Genomic DNA, 24,129 nt, shown 5'->3' with positions numbered 1-24,129 from the left:
TAATGAGGGAGAGATGGGCAGTAGTGGGCAGGGCTCCACAATCAGCATGTTCTCTATCAGATCCTGAAGGAACAAGTCTGCAATTATTCCCAACCGCTGGAGTATTTTTAGCAGCATACTTGCGGACGGTCAGATATGCTCCGGCCAGTAAATGTCTCTGCATTCTCCACACACACACACACACACACACACACACACACACACACACACACACACACACACACACACACAGACACACACACACCACTAATTGCAGATGCAAGAGGAGGAGAAGCAGAGTCTGGTTTAGATGCTGTTATTCAGCCTCCGCTTTGCTTTCTCAGAATCCAGGAAGGTGATGTGTGTCAGGCAACTCCACACTTTACGTTTCTCACCAGATGCAGTGGTGTTCACATAATGAAATAAAATGCACTTTTATTTAACTTCTAATACCAAAATTATTTACAAACTATAAAAAAAATCAAATATTTCATTTGTTTAATATATATAGTAGAGCTGCACGATTCTGGCTAAAATGAAAATCGTGATTTTTTTGCTTTAAATAAAGATCACGATTTTCTCAAGATTCTGTAGACGTAAAATAAAGGTATCGTAAAAACAAACAAATGCCACAACATCTATAATAATATTATAGGTCTACTGGTTTCTATAAATAATTCTGTTCTACTTATAATATTTCTGATGTTGAATTATGATGTTTGAGATATTTGCTTGCAATCTGTCATATTAGACAATTTAATTCACTGGTAAAATCAGACATTTGCCATTATCAGGTTATATTCAACAATATATAGGCTGGAGTAGTTATACTGACACTGTAAACATTTTTTATGCACAACTGTGGGTTCTCTATGAAAGAAAAAACTTATCAAATGCTTGCCGTAATCATAACTCTAAAATGCGATATGATCCTTTAAATGAAGTGCACACTTTCGGTTTCATTTAGACTGCCAAGTGCTTGTTCATACTTCACGCGCTGCTCCCAAACGATCACTCTGTGACACAAACTGAATATTATTTACAACTGTATTACCTGTTACTCGCAACATATGCAGGTTCTGTTCACTAAAGTAGACGTGCGCGCGTCTGTCATTAAGTAGAGCATGCGCCCGCCCTGTGATAACAGCTCACGGTCAGCAGCACACGTCTCGTGTTACTGCATCCAAAATGGTAAACAGCCTTGGAGTAACGATTGATGATCAACTAAACTTCTCTGACCACATTTCTAGAACTGCTCGATCGTGCAGATTCGCACTCTATAACATCAGAAAGGTCCGACCCTTCTTATCTGAACATGCAGCTCAACTCCTTGTTCAAGCTCTTGTTCTCTCCAAACTGGATTACTGCAACTCTCTACTAGCCGGGCTTCCAGCTAACTCTATCAAGCCTCTTCAGCTGCTCCAGAACGCAGCAGCACGAGTGGTCTTTAATGAACCTAAAAGAGCACATGTCACTCCACTACTCATCCGTTTGCACTGGCTGCCAGTTGCTGCTTGCATCAAATTCAAAGCTCTGATGTTTGCCTACAAAGTGACTTCTGGCTTTGCTCCTTCTTATCTGCTCTCACTTCTGCAGATTTATGTGTCTTCCAGAAACTTGCATTCTATGAATGAACGTCACCTCATGGTTCCATCCCAAAGAGGGAAGAAATCACTTTCCCAAACTCTCGCATTCAATCTGCCCAGTTGGTGGAATGAACTCCTTAACTGCATCAGAATGGCAGAGTCACGAAACGACTAATAACTCAACTATTTAGTCTCCACTTCACTTCCTAATCTGCAATTGCCTCTCTGGCTATATCACAAACTGTACAAAAAAAAAATAAAATAAAAATTACTACTGTTTTGCTTCTTAGACTTTACAGACCTGAAACTTGCCTACAGCACTTATTTATTGTTTCTCTTATAGTTGTGTAAATTGCTTCCTTGTCCTCATTTGTAAGTCGCTTTGGATAAAAGCGTCTGCTCAATGACTAAATGTAAATGTGTGATTTTCCCGATCGCGAAAACATCATTATATTGAGACAAAAATTACATTTTTAGGTAAATTATACCTTATAAATACAGTATGTGACTCATTCAACATCATTTGGAGGTGTCAATTTCACTGAGCAACGTGTGTGAAACAATGAAAAGACTCGTGCAGCCGCCTTTTCTTTTCTCCTGAACTTGAAAATATGATTGGCAGAATCCTAGAAATGCTGGATATATATATATATATATATATATATATATATATATATATATATATATATATATATATATATATATATATATATATATATATATATATATTATTTTGAGATGAAAATATAAGTCAAAATGTAATTCTGGGTAGAAATCAGACATGTGTAACCAGCCTGAAACCTGCAGAAGTCTTCAGTTGGGGGTCAGTGCGTCCCTCAGTGTCTGTAAAGCCGCAGAATAACATGTGGTGTCCAGCAGATGTAGCTTTAGGAGTGAGAATAGTGTGTTTGTGTTTCTGCAGTGTTCAGCCGTGTGCTCCTACATAATGGTCCTCCATGTAATTGCAGGTTTTTCAAGGTTGTGGGCAGCCGGAGCCAGCAGGAATGACCCGCTCGGCCCGCAGCGTCCATGACTCCTTCAGTGGACGCTTTAAGCCCTACGAGGAGCTGCCGACTGTGGCATCTGGAGCGCCACTGCACCGCCTGGTAGGAGAAACATATCTGGATTTAACAGCATATTATTCAGCAAAAAAAAACTGCTGTTCTCTTTTCTTACTTGGATTTCTTTGTCTGGGTTCCAGTCCAATTTTTTCCACCTTTATTTTTTTTGGATTGTCTAAAAAATGCTTTTCGATATTTCAAATCAAAATCAAACCAAATCAAAATTCAAATCAAATGACTTTAATTGTCACATCAGCAGCAGCACGTGTGCTATGAGCAGGGGCGTTGCTAGGGTCGAAACATATATATATATACATTAGATGACGCCTACCCTGTTGTTGTCGATTGGAAGGAATGCGTCAATAGAGCCGCCATCTTGCTACAGGGTAGCGCTCCTTTGAAATGAATGCGGGACCAAGGTACAGTAGAGGACTGTGGCCATCCAAAGCCAGAGATATACACATATACACATATATCTATGATCGGGAGTTTTCCTGGATGTTAGTATGCAATTTTTTTTTTAATTACGAAAATTATAATTTTACATCACTTTTCTACATTGATGGATCAGTGACTGCACGGGCATTCCTGACAAAAAGCTTGTGTAAGTGTGTACAGAAATGTACTATTCACCCTCCCTGTTAAATTTGATCTAATCATGTCCTGAAACACAGCTCCTCTCCTGCTTTCACCTCTCATACTGACGGAGGGAGCGATTCGTTTGTGAATGAATCCCCTGAACGACTCTTTCACTAACGTTAGCCGACAATAATACAAGTTTCTGGCAGCGCAGCATCTCGTTGTCATATTTCTTTTGCATTGTTTGCTGATTTTATTCAACAAAACTAGCATAAGCCGAGTGTTTAGTGCGAGTTGGAGCTGCTTTGCCTTATGGTGAATGCAGTAAGTGACTGTTATCATCAATAACGTTACCTGATTAGCACAAAAGTTCACAACAAACAAAAACAGAAAAAAACTTAATATTACCCATGAAATGTTCTGCCTTTGTGCTTTGTTTACTTTGTTTGCTCGTTACTACACCCGTAGACAGCGCGGTTGACTAGTGCGGTTGAATGACACCTGTCCTGGGAGCACTGTACCAATGTGGCGGCGCTATTGACGCATGCTCAGTGTCCCTATGCGATATCTGGTGTATTTATCTATGGGGTCGAAAGGGATAAGGGGCTGAGCCCCAAAGAAGTCCCCCCCAAAAAAAGAAGTTCTAATTCACTGCGTTAAAATACCCCCACTTTCAAAAGGTGATCTACTTTAATCTTAATACTATGATTATAAATGGTTTAATAAAAAATCAAGGATTTTTGAGTTGACGGTCGAAGTTGAGTTGAAGCCTTGTGACTTACAACACCAAAAAGGAAAAAAACATTGATAAATTAACCAATAGTATCTGGATGCAGCCTTTATGATGAAAGCTGAGATGCACTGTCAGACACAATGCACTCAAATGGAGCGAATGACATCACTGTGATGGGTCGGGTTAGGGGTGGGGTTAGGCGAGCCCATTAAAAAGCATTGGATGCAGCTCAGATTGCACTGCACCAGGTCTGCATCCAGACTCCTCTCAAATGAACCCACTTCTCATTTACTAGTCTGTTATGAGCCATATCATACCTCTTGAGCCTCCTATCTCCTGATTTACAGTTTCTGTTTGTTTGTTTTTTTGAGTTTTTTGTGTTCAAATCTGAAAATATGGTTTATTTTATAGTGTGAGTTGTTATCCAATGTGCTACAAAGCTACAAACATCTTCATTTGGACAGAGTGAATAACTAGTGTTGTCAAGATACTGGAATTTCTAAATTCAATACCTTGCAAAATATTGATATTCAATAGGCTACTATTTTTGATATAACAATTGCATCAAAAATAGTACAAGAAACAATTAAAATAAAGATCTATATGCTGGAATTATGGAATTATGTTTTTTTTTTTTCAGTTCTCCTTTAAATAGGTTGACGCAGGCATTGTAGCACTTTAAATGCATGTAATGCCTGTTTCATTCATGCTTGAGCTGAAATTACATACATGCCTCACAAAAGTAGCACAACATTCCAGGAAATCCCTAATATGGATGAATGAAAAAAAGATCTGAATAAACATAAAATGGCTTTAACTGATCATTTACACGACTGCGACAATAAACAGTCTATAACGCAATCTCGCGGCAATTCGTAACTTTTTAATTTAGTGGCCAATTCTTTTGTATTCGTACGATCTATTTCGTACAATTTAGTACGATTTGCTCATCACCCAGTGACGGTTGGGGTTAGGGGTGGGGTTAGGTGCCACGCCTCCTTTTTAAAATCGTACATTTTTGTACGACTGAACTCATACGAATTCGTACGAATTAGCCACTAAACTGACAAAACGTAAAATACTCATGTTTCCTCGTGAGATCAGGCTGGTCTTCCAGCCATATTAGGTATTTTCATAAGAAAGTCGATTTATAATTCGATGCTAACTGACACAGCATGTTGCAGTAGAATATAGCTATAAATAATACGCTAGATGCATGAACTCACTGTGATTTAATTATTACAGAAACAGATGTGACTGGCTATATCCAGGGCCGGCACGTCCATAGAGGCGATCTAGGCGGCTGCCTAGGGCGGCAGTATAGAGAGGGCGGCGTCCGTGACACCTCCCTCACCACCCGCATCCTCAGTTATGTCCGCGACACCTCCCTCACCACCCGTGTCCTCAGATTTGCGCATAGGCGACAGAATAGAGAGGGCAGCGTCAGGGACACCTTCCTCCCTTCCTCAGCACCTGCGCGTCCTCCGTTATATTCCTGCATAGGGCATCAGTATAGAGGTCTGCGACACCTCACTTTATTTTCATAACCGGTCACTTTCGTTTTCACATTGGGGTTAGGGCGGCGTGATCGTCCTCTGCCTAGAGCGGCAGTTCAGCTTGCTCCGGCCCTGGCTTTATCATATCTAGATAAATTTGTCTAGATATCTAAATCATATCTAGAAAGCTAGTACAATGTACGTTTTTCTGACTAACTCGCATGAATTTACGTTTATATGACGCACATTTTATTGATTACAGTTATTTTATTCAACCAAAACTACACACAGTATATTGTGAACACAAACATTAAGCTTTATCAGTAGTTTCAGTACTATTCAGTTTGGCGAAACAGTTGTATTATTACCTCATCAGCTTCAGCTCCTCAAAATAAAGAATGAATACAGTGCAGTGGCGGGATTTTTTTAAGACCATGTGATAACAGAGCCACTCCCACCTGCCGGTTGAAACAGGTACTGCTGAACAGCTGACTGTTTAATTACCCGACGCAAACGCTGCGTTGTGGCATGTGTGGCAAGCTTCTTGAAACAGAAATGGAAGCTTCTTTAGTCCTCTTGGGCGGAGTAATAAACAAAGGTGAAGGGTGAAGAGGCCTTTATGTGCTGTTACTGGCAAAATATCGAACGACCATCAGCCAATCAGATTCAAGAACCAGACAGAACAACAGCAACAGTTCTGTCTGGGTCTTAAATCTGATTGGCTGATAGCCGTGCAATATTCTGCAAATAAATGCACTCGTCCATAATCTCTTTAACCCTTCAAACTTGTGTATTACCCTGTCCACATACAGCAACAAGCAAGGGTTACTACAGTTTGACAAATGTTGCAGCTGTTGGACAACATAAGAATGCACTTCTGAGGCATTTTAGGGGAGAATGAAGTTGTTTAGTTTGCAAGTGTGCAGTTTATTTATAAGGATAGTGCCTATTTTAAATTATTTTTAATTTCAAAGTGCTGCTTTGGTTTTTTCGGGGATAATTATTGTGATCTCCCGATTGCAGCAAATAAATACTGGCAAATCTCTGTAGACTGATGGCATTTCATGCCGTTCAGCCTGATAATCTTAAAATTTGAGCAAAATCTGCTGTTTTGTCTTCACTAGACATTACGCTAGAGAATCATTCAAACACTAGCTCTAAAGTGACGTTGGTGACCAGGTGACCTCCCACCAGTGACTATATACAGCCATATGACATGTGTGTTGTTGGGTTTGTTCATATATCTCCCAACGATGGCTTAAAACAACCCAGCATTTTTTGAGCATGTATGTGTTTGTGGCGTTTGAGATGATTTTATTCCTCTGCTGTCTTCTGTTTCTCTGTGTGTTGAACTGCTGCCAGAGGAGTGTGTGGAAACTCCTGCAATACAGTGTAAGACTTACTCAGTTTGTGTGTGTGTTTCTGTTTTAATTTCTTTCTGATTTAACATGGTCGGAGAGAGAGATTAGCTGCGTTCTGGTCTACTTGTACTTCTGCAAACTTTATTTACAGTCATTTCTACAGTATTGCATCTCTAGATCATCACACTGTACGTTTATGTGTGTGTGTGTTACACTATTTACTAAACATTACTGAAGTATTTTTGGTATAGGCGTAATGCATTATTTATTTTATTATTTTATATTTTATAATTTAAAAAAAATTAAAGTTAATTACATTTTTAATTTAAAGTTTATATTTGATTTTAAATACTTTTATTTTATAGTTATTTTATATATATATATATATATATATTGTTTTTACCGAATTAAATTTTTTGTATATTTTCATTTTATTTGATATATTTTTATTTTATTTTATCTGTTTTATTAATTTGTAATGTTTTATATTTTATTTAAAGAATTATATATATATATATTTATTATTTGTTTGTTCATTAATTTTATTTTTTATTTTTATATTTTGCTATTTTATTATATTTGTTTTATTTAATATTTAATTTTTAGTTGTTTGTTTATTAATTTTATTTCTATATTTATATTTATTAGTTTAGTTTATATTTTTTTTATTAATTTATTTGTTTTTATATTTAACATTTTCTATTTTTTATTTTAGATTTTTATTTTATTTTTATATTTAATATTTATATAAATTTTATTTATTTATTTTATATATTATTTATTTATTATTGATTTGTTTTTATTAGTTGTATTTTAATTTATATATTTATATTTATTTTATATATTTATATATTTTATTATTTTTTATAATTTATATCTTTTATTAGATTTTTTGATGTATTTATTTCTTCATTTTGTTTTATATATTTTAATTAATTTATTATTTATTTATTATTTCATCTTTCATTTTTAATTTAATTTAGTTCATTTTACTTTATTTTATGCTCAAGTAAAATATTTAAAATAGCAGTGATTTTACAAGCATTATTTTCTGAAATACCACTGGCTTAAAATAATATTTTCTTTTAGTTTTTGATGGATCCTAGTTAAGGTCATTCATCTTTTTCTTTCTGGTCGTGTTTTTTATTTACTCAAGCTGAAATATAGGCAGATCTTCTTTATAGACGCATGGGCATAATTATCACCCTCAGGACGAAGCACATAAAAATAAAGCTGTGGAGGTCACGTTTGTTTACATTGTGTTTATTTCCAGGCAGATCCGCTGCTTTGCTGATTGCAGCCTGACAAACAGCACTGGCCAAACATTCATCCACAGCACAAACACACACTTCACAAATACACACTTTACAAATACACACTTCTGCGGCCTTTTTACTGCATTCAACTTCTGTTAGGACGCTGGAGGCTTTACTGCTGTTTGGATGTGTTTCTGAAGAGCAGATGAGGAGGATTTTAGGCTGAATGCAGGGTGTGCGAAGGGTCTTAAAACCTCCTAAAATGTCTTAAATTTCAAAAACAACATTTTAAAGTCTTAAAAATCACCGAAATATGGTGTTGTAGGTCTTAAATCACTTTAAACAGGTCTTAATTTTCCTTTATGTAAAGCTATTTAATCGGTACAACCAACAAACCATCTAAAAAAAAGTCTAATAAAAGTTACTTTTTTTTTTTTTACTTATACACTCACCGGCCACTTTATTAGGTACACCTTACTAGTACCGAGCTTGAGCCTTTTTGCCTTTAGAACTGAACTTTGGTCAGCAACAATATTCATGTAGGCTGTGGCCTCTTCCACACCATTACACCACCACCACCAGCCTGAACCATTGATATAAGACAGGATGAATCCATGCTTTCATGTTGTTGACGCCAAATTCTGACCCAACCAGGCACATGCACACATAGGGCTGAACCTGTGCAGTGAACATGCCCTTTTTAGTCTTGGATATAAAGTGCCCTTCCAAAATGATCAAAAGTGCCCCCGCGACACACCCTCCCTCCCGCCCTTCAGTAGGCGCGCGACAACACCGCTCTTGAGTACGCACGCTCAACCCACCCCCTCCCACCCGCTTTACAACACAGCTGATCAGACACCGCTCTTCAGTACGCGCACGACACTCCCCCCCCATCCCCCCTCCCACGCTCTTCAAAAAACTTATCCTGCAAATGCCCTTTGAATGGTCTCTGCACGGGCCTAGGCCCAACCATACCCTATCTTCTATTGTCCAGTTTTGGTGAGTCTGTGTGAATTGTAGCCTCAGTTTCCTGTTCTTAGCTGACAGGAGCGGCACCCGGTGTGGTCTTCTGCTGCTGTAGCCCATCCGCCTCAAAGTTGGACGTGTTTCTATCAGTTGAACCAGTCTGGCCATTCTCCTCTGACCTCTGGCATCAACAAGGCATTTGCGCCCACAGAACTGCCGCTCACTGGATATTTCCTCTTTTTCAGATCATTTCACTGTAAACCCTAGAGATGGTTGTGTGTGAAAATCCCAGTAGATCAGCAGTTTCTGAAATACTCAGATCAGCCCGTCTGGCACCAACAACCATGCCACGTTCAAAGTGACTTAAATCACACGTGTACCTAATAAAGTGGCCGGTGATTGTAAATATGATTGAAATTTTAATGGGGAAAGTAAAATATTTTCCACTGGCCATTAGAAAAAAGAAAAACCCTCAGCGTTTTGCCCTAAAAGTCTGAAATTTCACTCATGTTGCTCTTAAACCTGCAGAAACCCTGTGATTGCCATATGAAATCTCGCATATTATTTATCATTATCATGTTTAAAGATGAAGACCTAAAATAGCCATCAGTTAGAGGACAGTCTTACTAGTGAAAATCCTAGAAATGATATCATATAAATTGTATATTATTTTTTATTTACTTTATTTATTTGCTTGCTTTCTTGCTTTTTTACTTAATTGCTTGCTTTTTCATCCATTTATCTATATATTTATTTACTGATGTACTTTATTAATTTATTTACTTGCTTATTTGCTCATTTATTTACTTATTAGCTTTTTTTATCCATTTTTTATTAAGTTAATTTAATAACTTGCTTATTTACTCATTTATTTACTTATTTGCTTACTCATCCAATTATTTACTTCATTCATTTGCTTGCTTGTTTACTTGCTTTTCATCCATTTGTTTATTTATTTATTTATTTACTTTATTTATCTGCTTGCTTGCTTATATATTTATTTACTTATTTACTTGCTTTTTCATCCATTTATTTATTTATTTACTTTATTTATTTGATTGCTGATTTACTCATTTGTTTGCTTTTACATCCATTTATTTTTTTATTATTTTACTTTATTTATTTACTTGCTTATTTACTCACTTATTTACCTATTTATTTGCTTTTTCAACCATTAATTTATTTATTTAATTGCTTATTTACTTGCTTTTTCATCCATTTATTTATTTACCTATTTACTTTATTTATTAACTTGCTTATTTACTCGTTAATTTACTTTTTACATGCTTTTTTCCATTTATTTATTTAATTACTTAATTTATTTGCTTGCTTATTTACCCATTTATTTGCTTTTACATCCATTTATTTTTTTTTAATTTTATTATTTATCCACTTGCTTATTTACTCATTTATTTACTTATTTACTAGCTTTTTACATCCATTTATTTACTTTATATACTTGCTTATTTACTCATTTATTTACTTATTTACTAGCTTTTTACATCCATTTATTTACTTTATATACTTGCTTATTTACTCATTTATTTACTTATTTACTAGCTTTTTACATCCATTTATTTACTTTATATACTTGCTTATTTACTCATTTATTTACTTATTTACTAGCTTTTTACATCCATTTATTTATTTATTTACTTTATATACTTGCTTATTTACTCATTTATTTGCTTTGTAATGCATTTATTTATTTTATTTACTATATTTATTTGCTTGCTTGCTTGCTTGCTTGCTTATTTACTCATTTACTCATGTATTTGCTTTATCATCAATTTATTTAATTAATTACTTTAACTGCTTGCTTGCCTATTTACTCGTTTATTTACTTATTTATCTGCTTTTTATCCATTTATTTATATATATATTTTTACTCATTTGCTTATTTGTTGCTTTTCATCCATTTACTTATTTGATTATGTACTTTATTTATCTACTTTCTTGCTTATTTACTCATTTATTTACTTATTTATCTGCATTTTAGCCATGTATTTATATATTTATTTACGTATTTACTTTATTTATGTGCTTTCTTGCTTATTTGCTCGTTTATTTACTTGTGTATTTACTCATTTATTTGTTTTTTTCTTTTATTTACTTATGTATTTTTAATATATTAATGTATAATATATTTACGTTTATAATTTATTGAAATAATAATAAAAAAACACTTGCACTGCAAGGTTAATAATATGACATGAGCACAACGATGTTGAAAACTAAACCTCCATTGACTGCAGCTGAGGATTTTCTGAATGAGATCTGATCCGAGTTCAGACTGAATCTTCTGCTCCCTCTTGTGGTGAAGAGAAAGATCTGCGTGCACTATTCAGTGCTTCAGGATGGAAATACAGTATTTTCACTTACTAATATAGAAAACTATACTTTATTTATTTATTAAATTTTTAATTATTTGTCTGTTTATTTATTGATCTACATAATTATTTACTCATTTATTACTTTATTTCATTCATTTATTTAGTTATTCCTTTTTATTTACTTGTTTATTTACTCATCAGTTTACTTTAATTATTAGTAGTTTATGTACTTGTTTACTTAATTAATTATTTTACTTATTTATTTGATTATTTGTTTACTTGTTTGTTTATGTATTTGTTGATTGACTTATTGATTTACTTATTTAATAATTTATGTACTTATTTAGTTTTTAATTCATTTACTTTTTTATTTTAGTTACTAACCTAACTACTTTCTTTATTTGATTATTTACTTTATTCATTCATTCCTTTTCTTTTCTGCTTAGTGCCTTTATTAATCTGGGCTCACCACAGCGGAATGAACCGCCTATTTAATTTATTTGCATATTTATTTACTTTATTTACTTTAACTTAATGTATTTACTTAATCATTTATTTACTTATTTACGTTATTCTCCTGTTTATTAAGTAATTTACTTATTTATTTACTTTATATATGACCAATTTGTTTATTAATTAATTTTATTTACTTGTTTGTTTACCTATTTATTTAATATTTAAATGTATTTACTTATTTGTATATTTACTTATTTATTTACCTATTAATTAATTAAATAATTGTATTTACTTATTTGTTTATTTACTTATTTATCAATTTACTGATTTAATTATTTTCTTTGTGCTTATTTACTTATTAATTTACTTATTAATTAATGTATTTATTTACTTATTTATTTCTTTACTTATTTATTAAATTATTTATTTACTTATTTACATATTTTATACTTTATTTGCCTATATATGTTTTTATTTTATTTATTAACTATTTTATTTAAATATTTACTTATTTATTTACTTATAAATTGACTTATTTAATTATGTACTTATTTAAGTACTAATTTATTTACTTTTTATTTATGTAATTACTTGGTTATTTCCTTATTCATCCATTTGCTTATTTAATTATTTGTTTATGTACTTATTTACTTATTAATTTATTTACTTATTATATGATTAATGAATTTACTTATTTGCTTTTTTACTTGGTTATTTTATTTATCTATTTACTTTTTAAAACTTTATTTACCTATGTGTTTATTTGTTTAATTTACTTATTTACTAATTTAATACTTTATTTAATTTATTTACTTATTCAATTATTTAATTATTTACTGACTTACCTTTTTATTTGCTTATTTATTTAGTTATTTAATTATTAATTAGCTTATTAGTGTATTTACTTATTAGTTGACTTGTTTATTCATTTACTTATTGATTTACTTATTAAATATATTTTTAAATATACTTATTAATTTATTTACTTCATTAACCTGTTTATTCATTCCTTTACTTATTTTATTACTTTTATTGGTGTATCTTTGCTGCTCAGCTTAACCTGCAATCATCTTATTTTTTACCCTGCAGAGATGCATAATAATTATTTAATTTAATTTAATTTAATTTAATTTAATTTAATTTAATTTAATTTAATTTAATTTAATTTAATTTAAATTTATTTTATTTTATTTTATTTTATTTTATTTTATTTTATTTTATTTTATTATATTATACTTTATTTTATTTTATTATACTTTATTTTATTTTATTTTATTATATTATACTTTATTTTATTTTATTTCATTTTATTTTATTTTATTATATTATACTTTATTTTATTTTATTATACTTTATTTTATTTTATTTTATTTTATTATTCTTTATTTTATTTTATTTTATTTTATTTTTATACAGTAGAACATTCCAATCTCAAACAACTAACACTAATTATACTTAGATTTCTAGCAATAGCAGTCAGAGAACCATCAACAACTGAATATCTTCACTCACCATGTAGAAAACCAGCCAAAACCTGTTGTGCAATAGTCAATGTTTTAAGTGTTAAGCTGATTCAAACGTCGAGTGTTTCATCACTGACTTGTTTTATCACTGCTGGTCCTCAAGGTGTCTGAGATGAAGGAGAAGCTGAAGCATTTCCAGTCGTTCTGGGTTTCTCTGCCGCTGGTTTTCTGTAAGGATGAACAGATTTCAGCAGATGGACAAACTGAAGATCAGCAGTGCTGGAACGGACATCACAGCGGCAGGTGAAGACCCTCATGTGAGCCCGCAAACATGCGAGATTCAGAGATTCACACTCATATCTCAAGCAGTGTTGGGTGTAATGAGTTAAAATGCCTAGATACTAGGGCTGAACAATATATCCTTTAAGCATTGATGTCGCAGTGTGTGTATGTCTGTCGCCTCACAGCAAGAAGGTCGCTGGTTCGGGTTCCGAAAGTTTGCTTATTTAATTCCCCTATAGCACATGTGTTTGGACTGGAAAACCGGAGCACCCAAAGGAAACCCACACCAACATGGGGAGAACATGCAAACTCCACACAGAAATGCCAACTAGTCCAGCCGGGGCTCGAACCAGCAACCTTCATTCTGTGAGGCGACAGTGCTAACCACTGAGCCACCGTGCCGCCTAAAATATTATAATGCAACAAAAATTTAAAAACTAAATTTTATATAAAAAATAAAAAGCTTAATTCAAAATGTTACTAAGATTATAGTTAATGCATAACACTAGAGTCTCGATTAAAATCAACAGGGCTTTTCCTGTTGCATATCAGGTCGTGCTCTTCCCTCGGTGCTTTTAAATCTCATTAAAATATTATCTTCTGTCTCTTGTGTTTGATTGTAATTCATTTTATTTTGTTTACATGTGCAAGTATAGATTTCTGTGTGTTGGTCGAATTTGTAAAGCACTTTAGGCAACATCTGTTGTTTTTTAATGTGCTATATAAATAAAACAAACATGCAAGCAAGCATAACATTAAAACAGTCTGCATTTTATTGTATGATTGTTTGTAGCGCGTTATACATAAATGTTTTGCTGATATTTCATTTAAAAGTATTGATGATTTCTTTTTATGTTTGATTTATTTTATCTTTTATTTGTTTATTTTATTCTTATTATTTAATTTATGTTTCACTTATATTTAATTTAAAATGTTGTTTTTACATTTTATTTATTTTTCATCTTTTATTTGTTTATTTATTTTATTATAATTTTTAAATTAACATGTTTTGCTTGTATCAATTTTTTATCTTTATTTATTTTTATTACTTATTTATTTGTTTATTTATTTTACTTTTATTTTACTGAATTTATTTTATTAATCCAGATATGTTGCAGAGGTCCAGAAGTATAGATTGAATTTTATTTAAGTTTTATTATATTCAATTTTTTTTTATTAGTTTGTCATTAATTTAATAATGATAATAATAATAATAAATATATCATTATTGTATTTATTTATTTATTTAATGTGCTTTGCTTGTTTAATTTAAAAACTTTAAATTAGTTTTACATTTTATTTATTCATTTAATCTTTTTTTTATTTCATTTAATATTATTGTTTTAATTTAATATGTTTTGCTTGTATTTAATAAAAAATGTAGAATTTTTTTGTTTATTCTTCATTTATTTTTATTATTAATTTGTTTGTTTATTTTACTTAATTTTTTAAATTAATTATTTTTTTTTATCCAGATACATTGCAGAGGCCTAGAAGAATGATTTTATTTGTTTATTTTTTTTATTATTTTGTTATGAATTAATTAATAAATTAAATCAAAAATGTTAATTGGTTTTACATTCTATTCATTTATGTTTATTGTTTTATTAGTTTATTTCGATAATTTAAAAAATAACAATAATATGTATATTTTTGTAATCCGTATACATTGCAGAGGTCCAGAATATATGTTTTATTTGCTTTTATTTGTTTATTTATTATTATTATTATTATTATTATTATTATTATTATTATTATTATTATTTACTTTGTATTTTGCTTGTATTTAATTTTTTAAAAGTTGATGTTTTACATTTTATTTATTTTTTTATTTGTTTATTGAATTAATAATAATAATAATACTAATTTGATTTAATGATTCAGATATATTGCAGAGGTCCAGGAGGATAAATTTTTTATTTGTTATTATTATTATTATTATTATTATTATTATTATTATTATTATTACTATTATTTACTTTGTATTTTGCTTGTAATTATTTTTGTAAAAGTTGATTTGTTTTACATTTTATTTATTTATTGAATTAATAATAATGTTGGTTCATTCCACTGTGGCGACCCTAGATTAATAAAGGGACTAAGCTCAAAAGAAAATGAATGAATAAATAAATTAATAATAAAAAATATAATATATATATATAATTTTTTTTTTATCCAGGTCCAATAGGATGAATTTTTTATTTGCTTTTATTTGTTTATATATTATATATTTTTATTATTTATTATTTGCTTTGTTTTTTGCTTGTATTAAATTTTTTAAAAGTTGATATGTTTTACATTTTATTTATTTATATTTTTAATTTGTTTGAATTAATAATAATAATAATAAAAAAAAATGTATCCAGATACATTGCAGAGGTCCAGGAGGATTATTATTATTTTGTTTATATTATTATTATTATTATTATTATTATTATTATTATTATTATTTATTTGCTTTGTATTTTGCTTGTATTTAATTTTTTATTTTTTATTTGTATTTAAGTAGATTTTTTTTACATTTTACTTAATTTTTTATTTGTTTATTTAATAATAATAATAATAATAATAATAATAATACAAATTATCCAGATACATTGCACAGATCCAGGAGGATGATTTTTTTTATTTGTTTATATTATTATTATTATTATTATTATTATTATTATTATCATTATTATTATTATTATATTAATTATTTACTTTGTGTTTTGCTTGTATTTAATTTTAAAAACTTCGATTTGTTTTACATTTTATTTATTCATATTTTTTATTATTAAATTAATAATAAGAAAAATAATATATATATATAATTTTATCCAGATATATTGCAGAGGTCCAGAAGGATGGCCTAGCTCAGCAGGCCAGTAACCCAGAGGTCAGTGTTGATGTTTCCAGACCGGATTCCCTGATCCGTCAGCAGATCCTGGCTCTCAGAATCATGAGCAACAAGCTGAAAAACGCTTACGACGGACACGACATCAACTTCCAGGACTCCAGTAAGACTCTGTTTGACACACACAGACTTTTCCGGAAAATGATCGACATGTTGTAAAGAGGTCCTGTGTGAACAGGCCCTTTTTAAATACACAGGAAAATGTGTTCTGGTTAATTATAAAGTGAGAAGCCAGTGAATGAACAATAATTCAAACTTTTATTGCATTTTATTCTTGTGATTTAAAAGTGTGTGTGTGTTTGTGTGTGTCAGATGAGGAGAGCAGTGGTTCTGGCAGTGGCAGCGGCTGCATGGAGTCGTGTGTTACAGCCTCAGATTCCTCCATCACACACACTCCCGTCCCCAAAGCAGAAACTACAGACGAAGTGGCGACGGCGGCGGATTCTGCTTCAGCTCTGGAGATTTGCACACTGATGCTGACACTGACACTGGCACTGACCTGCAGATAGTGAATGCTCACACACACACGCACTCACACACACACTAAACACTGGAGACTCACACTCCTCCAGAAACACACACCACCAGCCACAGTAGGAAACTCTTCAGAAGAGTCGAGACTTTTACAGTAAAAGGGGTTTTGCATTTACAGTACAGCAGAGCACAGTTCACTTACAGTACAGCAGATCATAGTTGAAGACTAAACTATTCACCCTCCTGTGAAATTCAAAATCTTTTAAAAATGTTTCTCAAGTAGCGACATGGTGGCTTAGTGGTTAGCACTGTCGCCTCACTGCAAGAAGGTCTCTGGTTCGAGTCCCGGCTGGGTCAGTTGGCATTTCTGTGTGGAGTTTGCATGTTTTCCCCGTGTTGGCGTGGGTTTCCTATGGGTGCTCCGGTTTCCCCCACAGTCCAAACACATGCGCTATAGGGGAACTGACGAACTAAATTGGCCGTTGTGTATGAGTGTGTGTGAATGGGGGTGTTTGGGTGTTTTCCAGTACACCTGAGACACATAGTCCCTCCAGCATGTCCTGGGTCTTTCCCAAGGCCTCCTCCTGGTGAGACATGCCTAAAACATCTCCCTAAGTAGGCATCTAGGAGGCATCCAAAACAGATGCCCGAGCCAACTCAGCTGACTTCTCTCAATGTGGAGAAGCAGCGGCTCTACTCCGAGCTCCTCCTGGGTGACATCTTATCTAAAAAGGTGCGCCCTGCCACCCTTCGATGGAAACTCATTTTGGCCGCTTGTATACGAGATCTTGTCCTTTCATGACCCAAAGCTCATGACTATAGGTTAGAATAGGAATGTAGATTGACCTGTAAATCCAGAGCTTTGCCTTTCGGCTCAGCTCCTTCTTCACCACAACGGACCGGTACATCGACCACATTACTGCTGCCGCTGCACCAATCCGCCTGTCAATCTCACGTTCCCTCCTTCCCTCACTCATAAACAAAACACAGAGATACTTGAACTCCTCCACCTCTGGTAAGGACTTTCCTCCAACCTTTTTCCGGTGGAGCACCATGGCCTCGGACTAAGGGTGCTTTCACACCTGTGAATGGATTCAGTTGTTCCGAGATTATAATTGTTACATTGTTGCTCTTTGCTCTTGGAGCGGTTCGCTTTCACACTGCAAAGTTTCTAATCGGACCAAAAGAGCTAAAACAAGTCACGTGCGAGTAAACTCTCCTCACATTGGTCAGAGTGTCAGGGTTTATTTTGCAGCGTCCCGCCAAGCTGTCAGGAGAGGTGGTGGTTTGGTGGTGATTGACAGGGTGAGCGCGCGCGACGTGTCTGAGGAGAGACGGATGAGAAGGGGTGGAGGGAGAAGGGAGAGAGGGGTGAGAAGGGTGCGCGACGATGCCTATTTGAGGACTGGGAGAGAGACGCGAGATTACCGGGAGATCATCACTCGTTTGCGGGCATCCGGAGACTCGCGAAACTTCCCGCCCTACTCATAATTCTCTCTTCATATAGCCGTAAGCCTATTACATATCTATAAAACACTGTGATATAACCGCGCTCGGATCAGATCGCTTTCTCACTGCAATCGATCCGCTCCAGGGTTCGTTTCAATCGAGCCGAGACCACCTCATTCAAGCGATCTCGGAGCGATTACTTTGGCGCGGAACAGAGTGCGATTGCCCTGTTCACATATGCCAATCGAACCGCGCTAACTGGGCAAACGAGACACGTTCCGAAACAAAAGTGTAGGTGTGAAAGCACCCTTAGAGGTGCTGATTCTCATCCCAGCCGCATCACACTCTGCAGCAAACTGCCCTAGTGCATGCTGAAGGTCCATGTTCGATGAAGCCAACAGAACAACATCTTCTGCGAATAACAGAGATGAAATCCTGTGGCCCCCGAACCGGACCCCCTCCAGCCCAAGGCTGCACCTTGAAATTCTGTCCATAATCAGTGTTTATTTCACTGAATTCTTGAAAATTATCTAGTCAAATATTATGTGCTGTCATCAAAGCAAAGATAACCCTCATAGATTTTGAAATCAGTTATTAGAAATGAGTTATTAAAACGATTATGTTTAGAAATTTGTTAAAAAAATTGTCTATTTCTTAACCATCGTCTGGAAAATATGTGAAAAGAATTAAGGGCTCTATTTTGACGATCCATGCGCAAAGCACAAAAGCAATTAGGGCGTGTCGGAATCCACTTTTGCTCATTTAAGGACAGAAAAATCCACTAAAAGGGTTGAGTTTATTTTCTTAATGAGTTATAGGTGTGTTTTGAGAATAAACCAATCAGAGTCTCATCTCCTATTCCCTTTAAGAGTCATTTGCTTCACACCATAGCACATTTGCTATTTACATGACGGACTTTGTAAGTGGAAAAACTGAGCATTTCACTAGCGAGAAAACAGTTAAACAGAGCATCTGCGGTGCGAGAATGAGAGACAAGGCATCTCATTATCTACCTTCACTCTCGTGGATAGGGAAACCTTTACGCACAGACATCAATTAGCCTATAAATAATTAATTTCGTTTGTTAAGCGCAAAGATTCGTTTCAAAACTGTTTTTAAATTCAGTTCTAATTTCCAGCAAACGAATAAATGAACAATAATAACGAAGTGTGCTCAAACAACTGAGTTATATCCTAATACACATGCTGTGCCCCATATGGTCTAAAACCTGACAGGTGGACAAATCTAAGCTTGTTTTTAATAAAACAAATATAAATATGGATATAATAAATACAAAGACATGAACGTATGGTATTTATATTTATGTAGAAAATATTGTTTTGTAACGTTTTAATCCTTTATATTTATATTCTATAGGCTATATATCCTTATGATATCCTATATATATCCTTAAATTTTGTATTTTTTTTTATATGTAAAGATATTTGCGTATTGCTGTACACCCTGTCTGTATTAAGCAGTTTGTAAGGAACTAACGCGCTCTGCGCTGGACTTAAGACCGGCTTTGATCTGATCTACTTGAACCTACTATTTAAGTTTCTCAAAATAGCAGCACGCCAGCAATGCGCCTCAACACGCCTTCTTTAGAGCAGAACGCCTATGGGTGCACATATGAGCGCAAATGCATTTGCTATTTAAACAGCGTGACGCAAAATGACTCTTGCGCCGAGCTGAAACTAGCAAACAACAATTGCATTGCGCCGTGCACCGTATTGCGCCGGGTTTATGATAGGGCCCTAAAATTTCACAGGAGGCTGAATAATTTAGTCTTGAACCATACATGGATATTTTGTGTAAATAATTATATACACACCACACTAAAACAAAGCTGGTGTAGAACAAATTTCTCAAATTTGTTAGCAAAAAAAATGTTAGTGGAAACATTGAAATACCATTTATTTTCCTCTAATATTGTTAAATTAACTTAATTTTTTTACAGTGACATAACTTACATGATAAAGGGTTTTGCTACTTGAAATAAATGTTAAAAAACAGAATAAATAAATAAATGTAATTATTAATTTTTATTTCAGCTACTTGCCAAAGCAACATTTCTCATTATTTTATAAATACAGTTTAAAGTCCATGAATTACGCAAGTTTTAATCAGTTTAGTTTGAGATTATTATAGTTTGTTTGAAAGGGTTTTAAATTTGCTTTATTTTAATTTTTTTCAAATATATTTTTATTGAACATTTTTAGTGCAAAAACATGTCAGAAAATTACATTGAGTAGAAAGATAATAAAATTAAAATAATAGTAAATAAAATTAAATTGTAATTAAACAAACAACAAATAAATAATAATAACACTTATAATACTGAAAATAATAATCACAAAAAAATACAATATTATATTGCAAAAAGGCATCCTACATTTCTTTTGTCTGGCAGACAAGCTTTTAGTCTTAAAGACTTAGATGTTCCTAGATAATCAAAGAAAGAGTCCCAGGTCCGATAAAATAGAAAAGGTTTGCTCTTCAAATTCAATTCAATTCAGCTTTATTTGTATAGCGCTTTTACAATGTAGATTGTGTCAAAGCAGCTTCACATAAATGGTCATAGTAACTGGAACAGTGTGGTTCAGGTTTTAGTGTTTAAGTTCAGTTCAGTTTAGCTCAGTTCAGTGTGATTTAATCATTATCTTCAAAGCTGTGGAGAAAGCCTCAAGTGGGATTATGTTGCAGACTGCAAGCAGCCATTGATTTAAACTGGGTGGTTCTTCATTAATCCACTTTACAAGGATACATTTCCGAGCAAAATAAATCAAAATATGTAGTAGGCCTCTGTTCCGAAAATTATAAGGTATATCATCATTGAGGCCCAGTATGCAGGTCTTTGCTTCCAGTCGAAATGTACATTTAAAGATGGCAGAAATTAGCTTTATTTTTATATTTTCAGTTGTCAATTTTATTTTATTCATTTTTATTTTAATCATTTTTATTAGGATTTTTAAATACGACCCTATTCCCTTTTTTAATTATTCGTGGAAATGTATTTTCACATCAGGTTACATTAGTTAAACCTTCAGAGAAACCTGAAAATGACCAACCAAATGTTAAAACATTCACATAAATTGTAATTGAGTCGTATCTCAGCGATAATAAATAAGACACAAACATTAACACATTTATTTGTGTCAAAATGCAAGAAGATTTTAAGAAGGGTGCTATAAAATTAGCATTACACATAAGAGGTGAGCAAATACTTTCACAACTGGATAAAATAAAACTTATTTTAGTAAAACTATTTGTTTGGTACATTTTGAAGGTTTTTTATGGCAGGTGTAGCTTTTTTTAAAGTTTATCTAAATCAGTGTTTCTCAACCATGTTCCTGGAGGACCCCCAGCTTTGCACATTTTTCAGGTCTTCTTAACCAAACACCTGATTCAGATCATCAGCACATTAGCAGGGACTGAAAGACTAGTATCTGGATGCAGCCTTTATGATGAAAGCTGAGATTGCATCACACAGTGATGCAATGTCAGACACAATGCACTCGAATGGAGCGAGTGACGTCACTGTGAGGGGTGGGGTTAGTTGAGCCCATTAAAAAGCATTGGATGCGGCTCAAATTGCACTGCACCAGGTCTGCATCCAGACCCCTCTCGTAATGGGTGTGACAGACAAAGGAGACATCCAAAGCATGCATTGTTGGTGGTCCTCCAGGAACGTGGTTGAGAATCACTGATCTAAATAAATTAAGGGGGAATTTGTTTTCTGCATTACAATTTTAATTTCACATGGGCATAACATGATTTTAATGCATGCAACATGGTGATGTTATGAAAGACTAGCTGTGATGCAATTCAACAAATTAGCATTCACTACTATTTAAATGTTTGGGGTAAAAACAAATGTAATATGAAAATGGAAGTGTGTATTAAAGTAATCTAAAGTGACAGTTCAAATATTTATAGTGTTAAAAATGACTTATAATAAAGAATGAATGAGGTTTAATAAACTTTCTATTCATCAAATAATCCTTGATGACTTCCACATGTAAAAAAAGTTGCAACTTAAAAAATTGTAAGTTGCAACTTTTTGCACTTGCTTTTTTTGAGTTGACTCAACTTTTAACTAAAGTGCTGTAGTTGACTCGATTTAATTTTAGTCGACTCACAAAAAGCAAGTTGCCGTACAGTTTTAAATTGAGTTGGTGTTTGTTTATACATTGGAAAATATATTGTCCTCATTGGTTATAATCAGTGTTTTTTGACACTGTAAACTTTAAATCATTAGAATAATTAAATACATTTTACAATACACTCACCGGCCACTTTATTAGGTACACCTGTCCAACTGTTCGTTAACACAAATTTCTAATCAGCCAATCACATGGCAGCAACTCAATGCATTAAGGCATGTAGACATGGTCAAGACGATCTGCTGCAGTTCAAAGTGAGCATCAGAATGGGGAAGAAAGGGGATTTAAGTGACTTTGAAAATGGCATGGTTGCTGGTGCCAGACAAGCTGGTCTGAGTATTTCAGAAACTGCTGATCTACTGGGATTTTCACGCACAACCATCTATAGGGTTTACAGAGAATGGTCTGAAAAAAGAGGGAACTGAGGCGAAGCACTCGTTACAACCGAGGTCTGCAGAAGAGCATCTCTGAACACACAACACGTCCAACCTTGAGGCGGATGGGCTACAGCAGCAGAAGACCACACCGGGTGCCGCTCCTGTCAGCTAAGAACAGGAAACTGAGGCTACAATTCACACAGGCTCACCAAAACTGGACAATAGAAGATTGTAGAAACGTTGCCTGCTCTGATGAGTCTCCATTTCTGCTGACACATTCAGATGGTCGGGTCAGAATTTGGCATCAACAACATGAAAGCATGGATCCATCCTGCCTTGTATCAACAGTTCAGACTGCTGGCGGTGGTGTAATGGTGTGGGGGATACTACCTGAGTATTGTTGCTGACCATGTCCATCTCTTTATGACCACAGTGTCTCCAGCTTCTGATGGCTACTTCCAGCAGGATAACGCACCATGTCATAAAGCGTGAATCATCTCAGACTGGTTTCTTGAACATGACAATGAGTTCACTGTACTCAAATGGCCTCCACAGTCATCAGAGCTCAATCCAATAGAGCTCCTTTGGGATGTGGTGGAACTTTCCAACACAATCTTTCGGCAATTCGTAACTTTTTCATTTAGTGGCTAATTCGTATGAATTCGTACGATCTAATTCGTACAATTTAGTACGATTTGCTTATCCCCCAATGACAGTTGGGGTTAGGGGTGGGGTCAGGTGCCACGCCTCCTTTTTAAAATCGTACCATTTCGTACAACTGAACTCGTACGGATTCGTACGAATTAGCCACTAAACTGGCAAAACGTAAAATACTTACGTTTTCTCGTGAGATCAGGCTGAACTTTCGCATCATGGATGTGCAGCCGACAAATCTGCAGTAACTGTGTGATGCTATCATGTCAATATGGAGCAAAATCTCTGAGGAATATTTCCAATATCTTGTTGAATCTATGCCACAAAGGATAAAGGCACTTCTGAAGGCAAAAGGGGGTCCAACCTGGCACTAGTAAGGTGTACCTAATAAAGTGGCCGATGAGTGTATACTGTATACACACAGCCAACCGTTTTCTTCAAATTGTTATTATATTTCACAATTTCTACCAAAGTACTCTTGATTAGAGACATGCAGGATTTTCAAAAAATGTACCCTTTCCACTGTGCCTATGTAGCAATTTACCTATGTAGCAGTGAATAA

General features: G+C 33.6%; 1 protein-coding gene and 1 long non-coding RNA gene across 4 annotated transcripts in view; one reads left to right on the top strand and one right to left on the bottom strand.

The window, feature by feature from the left end:
• Positions 1-20,423, top strand: part of gpc6b (glypican 6b) — a 71,720-nt gene extending 51,297 nt beyond the window's left edge. The window contains exons 6-10 of one of the 3 annotated variants that reach the window (XM_087265850.1): positions 2,534-2,671; positions 6,797-6,826; positions 13,433-13,572; positions 16,375-16,550; positions 16,760-20,423. In XM_087265850.1, the coding sequence (XP_087121976.1) occupies positions 2,534-2,671; positions 6,797-6,826; positions 13,433-13,572; positions 16,375-16,550; positions 16,760-16,956 (681 nt within the window). In that variant the 3' untranslated portion in view covers positions 16,957-20,423. The remainder of the gene's footprint in view (positions 1-2,533; positions 2,672-6,796; positions 6,827-13,432; positions 13,573-16,374; positions 16,551-16,759) is intronic. The other 2 variants (XM_087265851.1, NM_001287541.1) reach the window with 2 other exon arrangements.
• The window catches only part of LOC147842463 (uncharacterized), a 758,429-nt gene that overhangs the window by 176,489 nt on the left and 557,811 nt on the right, over positions 1-24,129 (bottom strand). The gene's annotated exons all lie outside the window — the stretch shown is intronic.

The sequence above is a fragment of the Danio rerio genome, chromosome 9 (assembly GCF_052040795.2).
Source record: "Danio rerio strain M-AB ecotype USA chromosome 9, GRCz13ab, whole genome shotgun sequence".
NCBI classification, from domain to species: Eukaryota; Metazoa; Chordata; class Actinopteri; order Cypriniformes; family Danionidae; genus Danio; species Danio rerio.
This window is presented reverse-complemented; position numbering and strand designations above follow the sequence as displayed.